The sequence below is a fragment of the Phaenicophaeus curvirostris genome, chromosome 1 (genome assembly GCF_032191515.1).
Source record: "Phaenicophaeus curvirostris isolate KB17595 chromosome 1, BPBGC_Pcur_1.0, whole genome shotgun sequence".
In the NCBI taxonomy this organism is placed as follows: domain Eukaryota; kingdom Metazoa; phylum Chordata; class Aves; order Cuculiformes; family Cuculidae; genus Phaenicophaeus; species Phaenicophaeus curvirostris.
Window position 1 is genome coordinate 198,234,969 of NC_091392.1, and position 13,908 is coordinate 198,248,876.

General features: G+C 39.1%; 1 protein-coding gene across 6 annotated transcripts; it reads right to left on the reverse strand.

The window, feature by feature from the left end:
- Positions 1 to 1,838: 1,838 nt before the first annotated feature.
- FAM76B (family with sequence similarity 76 member B) lies at positions 1,839 to 13,725 on the reverse strand. 6 transcript variants are annotated; one of them, XM_069883386.1, is made up of 10 exons: positions 13,618 to 13,725; positions 12,637 to 12,701; positions 12,429 to 12,483; positions 10,131 to 10,286; positions 8,976 to 9,172; positions 7,129 to 7,176; positions 6,836 to 6,916; positions 6,016 to 6,148; positions 5,038 to 5,139; positions 1,839 to 4,401 (listed from the first exon to the last, which is right to left on the reverse strand). In XM_069883386.1, the coding sequence occupies exons 1-10, from the start codon at positions 13,723 to 13,725 to the stop codon at positions 4,312 to 4,314; spliced, it is 1,035 nt and encodes a 344-aa protein (XP_069739487.1). In that variant the 3' UTR covers positions 1,839 to 4,311. The 6 variants fall into 6 exon arrangements, with proteins under 6 accessions (XP_069739487.1, XP_069739486.1, XP_069739490.1 ...); XM_069883385.1 differs by having other exon boundaries at positions 6,016 to 6,151; XM_069883389.1 differs by lacking the exon at positions 7,129 to 7,176.
- Positions 13,726 to 13,908: the final 183 nt, after the last annotated feature.

Consider the following 13,908-nt stretch of genomic DNA (forward strand, 5'->3'; position numbering starts at 1 on the left):
AGGGAAAATGCCAATGATTCCTGTGCTAACTGGTGACATACCTTCACAGTCAATTTTTGTTTAATATGTAAGGAGATACAAACGCAGTTCAGGTCCTATGCTGAAACCTGCACTCACACTCAGCCCTGGCAGTGGCGTACAGCACTCCTGTGCTACCTAGTCTTCCAAGGCCTAAACAGCATGTCTAACCACTTTTAAGACAGATTTTACATTGTACATCTTTATATTTCAATTTAATCAAGCTATTTATTCTGTTAATCTCTAAAATTCTTAGTCTAGTATCATTAAGAGAAAAACCAAGCAAAAAAAACCTCCCTTAAGCGATGCTGCATTTTACCTTTAAAAGTTGTCTTCCTGACACATACTGCAATAACCTATGTCTTGGGGAAAAAAATGTGTAACATGGTATCTCAGATGTTTCCCTTCACCATTAGCCTTCACTACCCTGTTCCTTTCCCCAGGAGCAGCTCAAACATCTCTTTCCACATCAATAATCCCCTTGCCCTATTTCCCCAGCTTCTGTAGGATTCCACAGAAGGCATTTTAGATATCAACACCTTTGCCATGAGGAAAGGCAAAGGAATCACACACAATAAACAAGAAAATGTAACTTCTGTTGCAGCATTTTCAGTTGAACTGATAATTTAGTAACTCCTTTGAAGGTACAAACCCAACAATAACAGCTTTTACTCTATTTTAAAAACTACATTAAGATTATAGTTTGCAATCAAATTCCAGTGTTTTAAAAAACATCTGCATGGATTCAGAGCCTCTGAAGTTACTAGAACTGCCTAAGTGCCTCCACACAGGCCTATCGATTTGAATCTTCTCTAGGGAAATTTGCTTCAAATGATGCAAATCTCTTTCAGGGAATCAATCTGTAACACGTGCAGTTCTATGAGTTTTGCATGTGTCACATGGAAGCCATACCTGAAGTAGGTACCTACACGTGGTTTTGTCGTGCTCTCGACTTTGAGAATAAACGGCTTCAAAAAAGCCACTGCAAATTTGCATTAAAACGAGGCTAAGAAAATTAAATACAAGAATAGCATATTATTCATTATTATACCCAATACAAAATATACAATTTTAAGAGCAGGGCTCCAAAAGACAAAGATTCCCCATGCTAGATAATTGCCTTGACCTACAGAATCTGATGTCATGTCGGTTTGTGTTTTTTTTAGTTGTGGGCTTTTCTTTTTTTCATTTTGAACTTGAATTCTTACATGAGAAGTATTCTGCTACATTGTGGAAAAATGAAGACTGATTGCACAGAACGAGAGTTACAAACCACAGCGTACGTGCTCTAAGCCCTCAGAGCAATTGACAGCACCCTGATGCAGATGCCCAATTCCTCTTGACACAAGGAAGGGAACGGACATAGAAAATACCAATGTCACTTCAAATCTCAGAATCACGCAACTTGCACACAATGTAGATAAAGGAAAAACATTATGGTTAATAGACCAAGACTGAAATTCGGTTACTTTCAAACATGAATACTGATATTAATCAGAATTTACAAAGCCTGTTGAAGGCTTTAATAAATGGTATTAAATTTTTATTAAACTTTGAGGTTGGTTTGTTTACTTTCTTCTCTGCAAGAAAATATTTTTATCCAGCTGCAGAAACCCAAAATATTTCCTGGAGAGAAACTACACTGAGAATCTGATTTATTACAATTTGTAGACAGCCCAAGGTGTCTAATCTTCCCAGACATCTAAATATTAAATGATAATACTAAATTTTGCCTTTTTTGGCTACAGACTCTTAGCAAGTGACATAGCGTGAAGGATGAACATGAAATATAAACTTCTGAATCACTTGAAAAGGACAGATTAATGTTTTGACAAGATTTTATTGTGAAACATCGGATTTAGAAAAGGTACAAAATGTCAGCGGTCAGATGTGTGCCAGTACAGTATTTCAATAGTCTATACATGTGGACAGCTGAAGAGCTTCACTGCAGAATGCATATTTAGACATACTATCCCAAAGGGGGCTGCAATATTCACAGGCTTAAAATACATAAATAATTTGAGCCAAAATGGCCATATCTGCTCAGTGCTAATCACCATCTGGAAACAGGCTAAAAAGCACAATACAGTATAATAATCTCCTTGCAGATCCATATTTAAAGAACATCAGTTTATTATGTTAATAATCTACAGCTCCAGGACACCATTTGCAGAACTGGGATTCAGTTGGCTGGATAACAACTTAAAAAAACCCCTCATGTTAAAAACAAGATTACAGAAGAAAACCCACAGGTATTTAATTAGAACTAAATACTGTGAAACCCCTAAAAATTTTTTGGACTTGGATTTATAAAGTCAGTAACTTCTAATATAAAACTTCAGCTTGTTCCTTTAAAACATCCTTACTGCAGCTGGAACTGAAATCATTAAATGATTTTAATTAATACATTTAAATTTGCTATGCTTTTCTGTGTTTTAAAACAAATTTCACCAAACCTGGGCTGCCACTGAAGTGGCAAAAACAGGGTATCAAAATAATACTATGAATTAAGGAAAGTCATAAACTGGTAATATTAAGAAAAATAATGACATTCCCAAAGGATAGCAGCACTCTTTACCCTGGCTGAACAAACATAAAGAGAAGCCTTTATAAACATACAAAGTTGATTTTAGGGTATAAAAATATAGGAATACCGTATGAACCAAGCTAGCTTGATTTTCAAATTAATCAGTAGTCAGTCACTGCTGGAACTTGTTTGACAACTACTGAAAAGGTGTTCATAGTTCAGTAAATGGGTGGACAGACACGATATTTTAGTTCTTTACTAAAAAGGTGTGTAGTTTATTTTACACAATTAAGCTTCCTGAAATACAAGCAGTTACCCTGTTACCGCCCAGCACCCAAAGCTGAACTAAACCTTAAGTCTACTTCCCTTTACGGCAATTCGTAACTCACCCTCCTGAGCAAAGAGTTTTGGGTGTACTAAATTATGTTTAATAAAAATTCTGCATATGACTAATGTCCATTAGGAGCAGAGACACAAAAACTGATGTAATTTAGAATGAGAATCTAAACCTACGCAAAACATTAAAACAACCCATCCTTTAACACCACATCCATTCCCTGCATTAATTTCAAGACCATTAGTTTTAGCTACTCTTTCCTCATTGTGTATCTTCACTGGGGAATTTGAATCTTGCAATTCATTAAAAAGAATGACCATATGTTACAACTAAGTATATTAAATCAAACAACAAGGAATAAATTTTTAACACTTTGAGTGTATATGACTAATAAAGGATGTAACGTTGGGTGTAAAATGTCTGCTATGGAATTAAAAATCAGTGCTGTGTCAAATGGGAAAAATGTATAAACAAACCACTCAACTCCAGTGTGGCAAAAAACATTTCATTTTTTGTTCAGGAAGTGTTTGGCATGAGCAGCACTAACAAAATTCTACACCTCACAGACACAAGCTACAAAGGTTACCTAAGCTAATACTTACTGTCCATCAGTTAGCTAGCTCTTAATGCTGCTTCAAGCACTGCACTAGCCACTTTGATCTTTGCTTCAGATTCTTCTGTACACACATTTATATTTACATAAAACATTTATTAAAGATGATTTTAAAACATAAAAACCTTATGTACAAAATACCAACATTCCTATAAATAAACAGTTGGAGAAAGGCACTTGCAAGAAAAAATCTACAGTAAATTTTACAAAAACCACACTGCCTCTTTTACTGTACAATAGATAATCTTTCGGTAAATCCCTATCACAAGAATGTAAAACACTAATTACTTGTTATAACTAAGAATATAACCATTACAGTTGTATTTACACATACATATACACCTTTTTTTAGCTTCACTTGAGAGCACCACGATTTCCATTCTAATTTCATATTTTGATACAACGTGAAAGAACAGTTGTCAGAAACCAGTGTTCAATGTCACTGCAGATTCATAAACTTTTGGCTGACATCAGTGTAGCTTAAAACACTCGGTTGCTGCTTGGTAAAAAGTACACCTGGTTCGTTATTGCATGTTGTCCTTTTAGAGAGAGCACTGCTATGTTCTCTATGCAGTTGTTTAATACTATTGCTGGCAAAAAGTTTCCAATATCAAAAAAATAAAAACATTCTTCAAGCCAGTTGAAGTATTTCATCTGAACAGTAACTAAAAAAAGCTGCATATTATAAAAACGTGTAGGAAACATGCCAACTAATCTGGTGTGCAAAAATATTTTTTCCACTACACAGGATTTTAAGGGCTTCACAGAATTGCTCAAATTTCCATTGAGTAGCAAACCCCATGAATAACCAGTTCCTCAAGGAGATGTTAGTATACTCCCACTTTTATCAAACTTTTTACCCTTCGACAATGCTGCAACCTGTTTCAGCAGTTCTCTGTTTTTGGCCTGCAATACAGAAAAAAAAGTTTTTTAATTACCAAAACATCTCAGACAGTAGTGTCATGCACTAATTTCCCATTGCACATATGAAACAAATTCTCAAAATATACGTGCTGAAAATACTCAAAGATAATTATCACTTTTCAAAGACTTGTATGCTTTTGATATGCATATTCCATCTTTAACAGAAAAGGTAACCATATTTCCTGTGTTGCAAAATTTGGTATCTGAGGTATAACAGAGTATCTGTTCAGTGTGTGATAAAGCAACTAATTCAACTTCCTTCCTGATAAAATATGCTTAAACTAGAGACATTTAACCGTCAATTATGTTACACTGAACCATTAAATCAGATCAACAGCACACTGACAACTGATTAAATATCAGAGAACAGACAAAAAAAATGACATAACCTTTGAGAAAGCATGTGAGGTAACCTCTACCACTTCAAGTTAGAAAGCAACTCTTAGAGATACATATGGAGATTATCTGTTGACTGCAGAACTGCTGCACAAAGCATCAGAAGTTAAATGTGGTAACGACCATTCAAAAACTTGGTACTATTTCACTGTTGTGAGTGAACAGCCTGAATACTTAACTCCACATGAAGTATTTCTAGAGCGTTGATAAGCAATAACTCACCTGTAACTGTTCCACAGTTTCCTTGTGGGCTTTCTCCATACCATTCATCTTTGTTCTCAAGTTTGATTCCTGGTACTGGAAGTCTGCCTTCAGTTCTGTTAACTGAAAAAACAAATTGTATGAAGGTTCCCAGGACTGTTGCAGTACACATCAATCTGTGAAATCTTTATAGAAGTCTCAGGAATCCCAGGAAACACTCTTTATTCACTATTATAGTATTGACAGCTCATCACTTGAGAAGTATGTCTAATTATATGAAGAAAACAACTGCACTTATATATAATCATGCTGTTTCCTCCGGATTTGGTATAAATAAGGTTAATCCTCAACTGAAAAAAAAATCAAATACAAAACTAATGATTTATAATCTTAGCTGTTCTTTCAGCTGAGAGATACTTATAATAACCTTCAGTTATGTCTCCTTAGTTATATGTTATGCTAACAAATGAAAAATGCTCCACTCAAAGACAACAGAAAGGACACCTTTGTGTCCTTTTATGCTACTATTTGTCCTAAATGGAAGTATATGTGCCAGAGTTTCACTGTGCCTTGAACCACAATAGTGAATTTGACTGTTATTAGAAATGTGTAATTAAAACGATTATCTTATTATTTAATCCTGAATGTATGGTGTAGTATTGCTGCCACTGGGTCTCTCTTGAGACCAGCAGAGATCCAGATTACATACACTAAGGTAAATTGCAATATATGCTTCAATTCATGCAGCTAAATGCTCCTTCCGGAGCACACACATGCACAGCTAGGTCAATTACTAATAGTTTGTTGTATACGGACTAAGAAATTTCAGGACCCACTTCTTTAAGAAGTTGAGTTCCCTAAAACATCCCATATTCCCTTGGCTATTCTGAACCACTCAGGCCAATTTGGATATCAGGAAAGGAAGCCTCTTTGCTATCAAAGAAGCCCCCTGTAACAAACCAGAGCATAAAATTCTTATTAAGCAGTTGCAACTTTTACCTTTTTATCTTTTTCTAAAATAGTCTGATCTCTTTGCTGCAGTAGACGCTTAAGTGACATTACTTCTTCTTTCAGCTGACTTATGAGGACAAAGTTGTCAGTTCCTCCACTGTCTGCTGACTGATTTATAGAGCTACTAAAAATAAAAAACAATAGTTACTTGCAACATCAATAGGAATAAACGGTAACTTTTTAAAAGTTCAAATGGGATAATTAATTATTCCACAAATATCCTTAAGGACTAATGCAAAAAAAGGTATGTACCTGACAGACATAGATGCAACTGGCAAATTACCTTACTAATGGCACACATTACATACACCTGCAGAAATATAATTAAGTATTAGCTTTCAGGGGGACAAATACCTTTTGACTGAAGCAGCCACTTTTACTTTTATTCTAGCTGTTTGGCCAGAGACAGAATAAAGATTCAGTCTCACACATTAAGGTCAAAAAAACTTCTCTAGACACTAGGTCAGCTTAAAGCGGCAGGTTCAACCCTGCATCTAATTGACAAAGCACGAATGTTTGGGAATACCATTTCCTTGATAACGGTTACCTTGTGCATAAACTTGATTTAATTTTGCCCCAAACAGCTTAAAAGCAGAAACAAAAAAAAACCAGCTTTCTGCTAATGATGTAATTTATTTGACTGACAGCACTCAGATGCCACCCAATAATCCATCTGGCTGAACAACAGTTTCACCTCCCTTCTTCTTCCGACAGAAAAAAAAAAGAAAAAAAAGAAAAGAAGCAACTGGCCACATATCTGTGCTCTATTTGGTTGAAATGGCTCAGTTTCACAAAAACATAACTTTACCTATCTCCATTTGATGGCTTGGATTCCAGTTTGGGCTTTTTCTTTGGAGTTTCATTCTGAATAGCTGCAGAGGATTTATGGCTGAAATCAAACAAAATGTAAACCTAAAGCCTTATACTACAGAACTCTCTAATATCACCATTTGGTACATGTCAAATAACTAACTCATGCTCCTAGCTGGAATGCTAGGGGGGAAGGGGAAGGGGAGGGGGAAGGGGAAGGGGAAAGTCCTTTAAATGAAAACTGCAAGAGAAATTAAAAGAAGATTAATAAACAGCATCGTACATATTTACCTCTGTTTCCATAGTCCCTGATCTTGTTCTGGACTCAGACTGCTGATTCTGAAAGATGTGAAATGTATTTGGTAACTGAACAAATATGCCATTATTTCCAAGCAAATGGTATTTGTACTTGAGAACCGCTCCCCTTTTTCTTAGAAATTACCATCTATGGCTTTTCAGTTGGACAACCATATTATCTGTCATATTCATGATCATTCTTTACTATGTCAGCATGCTACAAAATATTTCTTAGCTAAATTTTGACACCATTTTAAGACACAAGGGGTTGACTTCAAGACTAACAGCTAAACCTTTTTGTTGGTATTTCCTAAGTTTTGTGAAATTTGTATTGCCAATCTTGTACTCAGCAAGCTGGTCTATAGCAGCATTTCCAGGATTAACATACGGCAATATGAATATTGCCTGTGGTGCTTTATGTGGTGGCATAAGACTGCTACTCGGAGAGGGAGGGTCATACTTGTTGGATCAGAAGCAACAGACCCATGGCAGCTGATAGAAAAAAGGTGCCAAACCAGAAACATTGTGATCTGTATAGAGATCTGCTTACTTCTATAACTCTTGAGTATATTAGACACTCTGTTCTACAGTAAAGAACTAACTTTTTAAATTTAATCCTTACTATATCTCTGCCACATTCATTAAATTAGATTGAGCTCGTTGTAACTCAATTTTCAGTAGAGAGTTGAGAGAACAGGAACAGCACAATGACTCTGCATGACTCTCTCCGTCAAATTCCTAAAAAAAGAGAAAACTTAGTTTTCTTTCTTTTTTATTCTTTTAAGTCAAATGTGTGCATTTCTCTTCTCCTCATTCTTAATATCATTCCACTTTATTTGCTTCTATCTTTAAATTACTCTTATTCGGGCAAGTTTCAGTCAAAATGGAAAATTACAAGCACTAGAAAAGTGAAGCTTAGAATGAAAGTCTTTGTGTGCCTAGTGTGAGGGCTGTTACCATTGCAGCTGCAATATTCACTATCCAACACAAAAATATAAAAAAAAATAGTTCTGAAGTTAAGATGCCATAAGCCTACCAATGAAAATAAGAATCGTGGCTACTATTATACTGGCATAAAAACCAAACCAGTTCTGGGGTTTCCAAACAGATAAACAGGGTGCATATGCTAAGGTTGGTATGCTGCATGTGCCATAGCCAGAGATGCTATGCTGAGAAAAGTTGCAGAAGATGGGACAAAACCATGTGAAACGTTATTAAGAGTTCCAGGAACTGAATTGATGCATCACAGCCACTCACAGACCGCCTATTCCAGCAAGATTTGATTATAAAAACTAGCAAAAAGGTATAAAGAGGTCCTGGACTGAGGGTGATCCCACACTGTTGCTTCTGAGTCTCCATTTATCTGCAAGTATGTGTGCACAAACTAGTCAGGATGAAGGACACTAGGGCGAGGACTCCACGTGAAGAAACTGTTCTGTGCTCACTGCTAATACACAACTATTAACCCATGGCAAATGCATGTAAGATAGCAGTTATCACACAGTAGTTACTGCTTAGAAAGCCAAATTCAAGTTCATCCCCAAGTAACTTGTTCTGTAGCCATTCTGTGAGTTTCTTTTCTAGACTTGAGATCAATTTTAACAACTAGTTAAATTAGTAGAACAGCGACCAAGAATTTCTGCTTTTCGCTGACCTCCCTTCATCCAAACTGTAAGAATAGAAGAATTTTGACAGACCCTGGAAGAACAACACCCTGCTACTGCTTTTGACGCCACATTTTAAATAGAATTTCTTATTTCCTTTGGTTTGATCTCAGTACTAACAGAACACAGAAGAGTTTCAAGGGTATCAACAGCAACTTTGATTTCCGAAATACTTACTTATGATGACTGCTGCTGTGACGATGATGATGGTGGTGATGGTGGTGGTGTTTGGAATGATGCTGGTCTTTCTCAGCAAGAGATGAGGATGAGGAGTTTGAATGTGAAGATCCTAGGCTCTTCCTCTGTTCTTTTGTCTTCTGTAGCACTCTCTTGTAGGACAGTGTGCAGAGCCAACACAACAACTTCCCATCAACCTTTTGGGAAATAAATCATAGCAGGGTTTCATTTCCAAGCATACCTGCACTAGAAAGATGTACTTAATTATTTGTGAGAAAAAGATTGTTTCACTTCATCTGTTATCTTTGGGAAAAATCCAGACACCTCTTTGGCATGAAAGAGCACTACCGTATCTCCAACATATGCACATTATCTTTTAGTAAAGTGAATCTTATTCCATTTCTTTTTGTCATTTGAAGTTTTGCTAGAAAGCAGTCTCAGCAAATGTTGGACTCGCTCCACATCACCGAAGTGACAATAACTTTTTAAAGGGACAAATCATTTGTAGTTTAAACACCATGTACCCTCTCTCAACCCATTGTATTCCAGGCAGAATTAAGATGTCCAGCCAACGCGGTACTTGTAACAAGTAAATTCTTCTGCAAAAACAGCATTATTCTTGAGTTCAGGCAAGAGGCTTTTGAGGTCATTTCCTCAGCACCTTCTGGAATGAGAAAGTGGCACTCAAAGCTATGTAAGAAAACAGAACACAAAAGGCTGCTCAGAGCAGTCCACCTCTCTGGTGCTGTTCTTTAAGGCAAGGCAGGAAAATCAGAAGACGTAAAGTGACAGATTCAAGTTACAGACATAATATCCAACACAAGGGAAAATAAAAATAAATAAATAAACAAGCAAACAAGCAAACAAATAAATAAAAGCACCAGGACCTATTCATCTGCTTAACCTCTGCTCACCAGCTACAACCGTCAGCTTACAATTAAGCTAGTTTTTAAAAAGAGTGATTTAACTTAAAGTAAGTTTGCTCAGTAGCTAATGTAACAATTGCAAGTTGCAAAATTTAATTCCAATGTCCCAAAGAACAGTAACTTTAGTATTAACGAACCTAAGATACATTCCCCATTTAATCTTCTTTTATGAAGGAGAAACATCGTCTGTTGTCAGCCTAAGCCGCTACAGCTGTGGAACAAAACCTACCTTCTTTCTACCCTCCTCTTTGCGATCAAAAGCACACTGCTGTTTGCACTGCTCACATGTTTGAGGTGGGCCATACTTCTTCTCAGAGTTGGTGCAACGCTGACATTTCGTGCCAATAAATGCAGCAATAATGTTACAATACTGACAAGGCTTGGGCTGAAAAATAGGTAAGTTGAACCAAAGTTAATACACTTACAGTGTCTAATGAGCACAGGTATTCAAAATCACACAGTGATGCTTCTAAAATACTAAGAGTTGCTATTACCTATCTTTAAGAACCTTTTTCCTAATATTTCTATCTTCAGTACTAAACTCTTCCCCTAAAATGATGCTCCCTCAAAGGTCAAGAACAGTCTGGACTTTCCATGAAAACTCAAGTACCTATTCAATGGAAGAAACACATACCTCTACCCCTACCTCTTTCATTATTCCCTTAAAATATGATATTTTCTCTCTGTTTTACTACATTACTGAAGAAATTACTTAACAAACTTTCAAAGAATTATTAGCCATTTTTAAACCTGGAAAAGTCTGGGGACATCCTTCTTCCTTGCACTGCTCAAGGATTTAATAATCCTACAGCTCCAAGATTAGTATTCTGATCCCTGCAGTTCTGCAGGAAGTTTTAAAAAACCCCAAACCCTTCAGATACCACCAGATCAGATTATCAGTTTTTATAGTGTATGCTCGACTAGGCTAATACACTGCTGGGAAATAAAATTGCTGTCAGATTTTATAGGCCAGAAATAGCCGATTATTGTTAATGCAGTTTCTTTCTCTGATGAACTACTGACAGAAATGTTGTTGGATCTGTCTTGTGCTTTGTTTTGCTACATCTTAATCTTTTGAAAGAACATTCTTTGTTCAGTTTACATTTACATTCACAAAATGTCTCGCTACATACCAACAGCTGTTATGTTTCTCAAATAAGCTGGATTCCATCTAACATGGTTTACATCAAATATATAGAAGTTATGCACTTTTGATTCACATTACCTTGATACCTTTTACAAACTAGTGTCTGCAGGGCACTCAGATACACTGTGTGTAATCATATACTAAAAAAATTGATTTTTCTAACAGAATTGAAACTGAAATTCAAGATGAGAAAATGTAAAGTAACAAACATACAGCTAATATTCATAATGTCTCTTCTACTTAATTGCTTAACATAATTAACATGCAGTTAAAAATTTTAAGACTGACACAATATAAAGGATGTGGCATCATTAGATGCTCACATTTACCATTCGTTAAAAACACAGATAGCCAAGAGTCTTTCTGCTGCTAAGTGTGCATTTATGAGAACACACAAAGAATTACTTTACATGCATAGAGTGAAATAACACTGGTTTTACTGTAAACAGCTATAGTGCAGTTATTCATAACTGTTAAGCTACACATGGATTTCAATTTGAAAAAAGAAACTGTAAGCCATGAAGAAGGGCTTCTTCAGCCCAGAGAAGAAAAGGATGCAGGGAGAGATTGTGGCAGCCTTTCAGCACTTCAAGGGGGCCTACAGGAAAGCCAGGGAGGGGCTCTTTTTCAGGCAGTGTCGCGGTCGGGGCAATCCACGACACGCAGAAGTTGTGGGACATCTTTATTGATTTTACAAGACTTTTTATACCCCTTCTCGAGCTGTGCGTCCATGCATGATTGGTTTAGCTAAAGACCAACAGTTCATAATTGGATGACTCCTCCTCAGTTGTAACTTTGTAATTGGGTGATTCCACCTGCGGCCTGGCAGCTTCCTAATCTTGTTTACTCGGCTCTTCTTGGTGCCTTCCAGCTTCTCCAAGGATACACGGGCATCTATCTATTCAAGGTCAATGTTTAAGTTCACACACCCTGACTCCCCGGACCAGCTGAGGTTTCCCACAAGGCAGTATAGTGACAGGACAAAGGGTAATGGTTTTAATGTGAAAGAGGGGAGATATTAGGAAGAACTTTTTTCCTGTGAGGGTGGAGAGACACTGAAACAGGTTGCCCAGAGAAGTTGTTTGTGCTCCATCCCTGGAGATGTTCAAGACCAGTTTGGATGGGGTTTGAGCAACCTGATCCAGTGGAAGGTTTCCCTGCCCATGGCATGGGGATTGTAACTGACTTTAAGATCCCTGCCAACTCAAACCATTCTATGAATCTATGAAGAAAACCAAGAGCTGCCAATAACCACCTTTCTGAAAACACTGATTTTTCCTGTTTTGCCCAAGAGAAAACAGCAAGCTTTGCAGCAAAAGACCCTTTTAAAATGCAACTGAACTTAACTCCAGAATTCAGCAAGAAGAGACTACTACTCACCGTTCCGAACTGCTTCACGTTTTGGGCGCACTTCTTGCATATCGTGTTGGTTTTGCTAAAGACAAAATGGCATCGTGGTCAACTCTGCGACAAACCATCCCGCTCTTCCCCACGCACTTACTGGGACACGCTTGCTCCAACCCCAGGCGGTGGGAGCGGGGAAAGGACGGGCAGACAGCGCTGACCCCGGCACCCGCTCACCCCGTACCTCTCCTGCTGGAACTCAGAGCGGCAGTAGGTGCATTTCACGATAGGGTGGGCGATGCGGCACTCCTGGAGAAGGAAAGGAGAAAAGAACAAGGGGGAAAAGTTCTGGAATCCTCAACATAACAAGGAGGCTGAGGGGTGACCTCATTGCTCTCTACAACTACCTGAAAGGACGTTGTAGAGAGGAGGGTGCTGGCCTCTTCTCCCAAGTGACAGGGGACAGGACAAGAGGGAATGGCCTCAAGCTCCGACAGGGGAGGTTTAGGCTAGACATTAGGAAAAAATTCTTTACAGAAAGGGTCATTGGGCACTGGAACAGGCTGCCCAGGGAGGTGGTTGAGTCACCTTCCCTGGAGGTGTTTAAGGCACGGGTGGACGAGGTGCTGAGGGATATGGTTTAGTGTTTGGTAGGAACGGTTGGACTCGGTGATCCGGTGGGTCTCTTCCAACCTGGTTATTCTGTGATTCTGTGATTCTGTGATATCGATCTGTTGGAATGGGCTCAGAGGAGGGCTACAAAGATGATCAGAGGGCTGGAGCACCTCCTGTACAGGGACAGGCTGAGAGTTTGGCTTGTTCAGCCTGGAGAAGGATCTGAGAAGGCCTTATAGAGACCTTCTAGTACCTGAAAAGGGCTAAGAAAGCTGGAGAGGGACTATTTATAAAGGCTTGTGGCGACAGGACAAGGGGGAACAGGTATAAACTGGAGAAGGGCAGATTTAGGCTTGATATAAGGAAGAATTTATTCACTATGAGGGTGGTGAGGCACTAGCACAGGTTGCCCAGGGAAGCTGTGGCTGCCCCATCCCTGGAGGGGTTCAAGGCCAGGTTGGAAGGGCCCTTGGGCAGCCCGATCTAGTGGGATGTCCCTGCCCATGGCGGGGGGGTTGGAACTGGATGATCTTTAAGGTCCCTCCCAACCCAAACTATTCCATGATTCCACGACAAGCGCTGGGGTTACTCCCGCTCTCCCTTCCCGCACCTTGCACAGCTGCTGGCCCTGCGACAGCTCCTCGAACGGGTAGCGCTGGTTGCACTTGGTGCAGGCGTAAAGCGCCGGGGCGGCCGCCGCCGCCGCCGCCGCCGCCATCCGCGGGGCGGACACGAGAGGGAGGCGCCGGGCCGAGGGGGCCGCCGGCCTAGGCCTCCCGCGCCACCGGAGCCGCGGCCTCCCCCTTGTCTCGCCTCACACCAACCACCCCCCCACCCCCCCTCCCGCCTCCCTCCCCCCCGCGCCCGCAACCAATCGCCGCCTCGCGCCAAACCGGCCTTC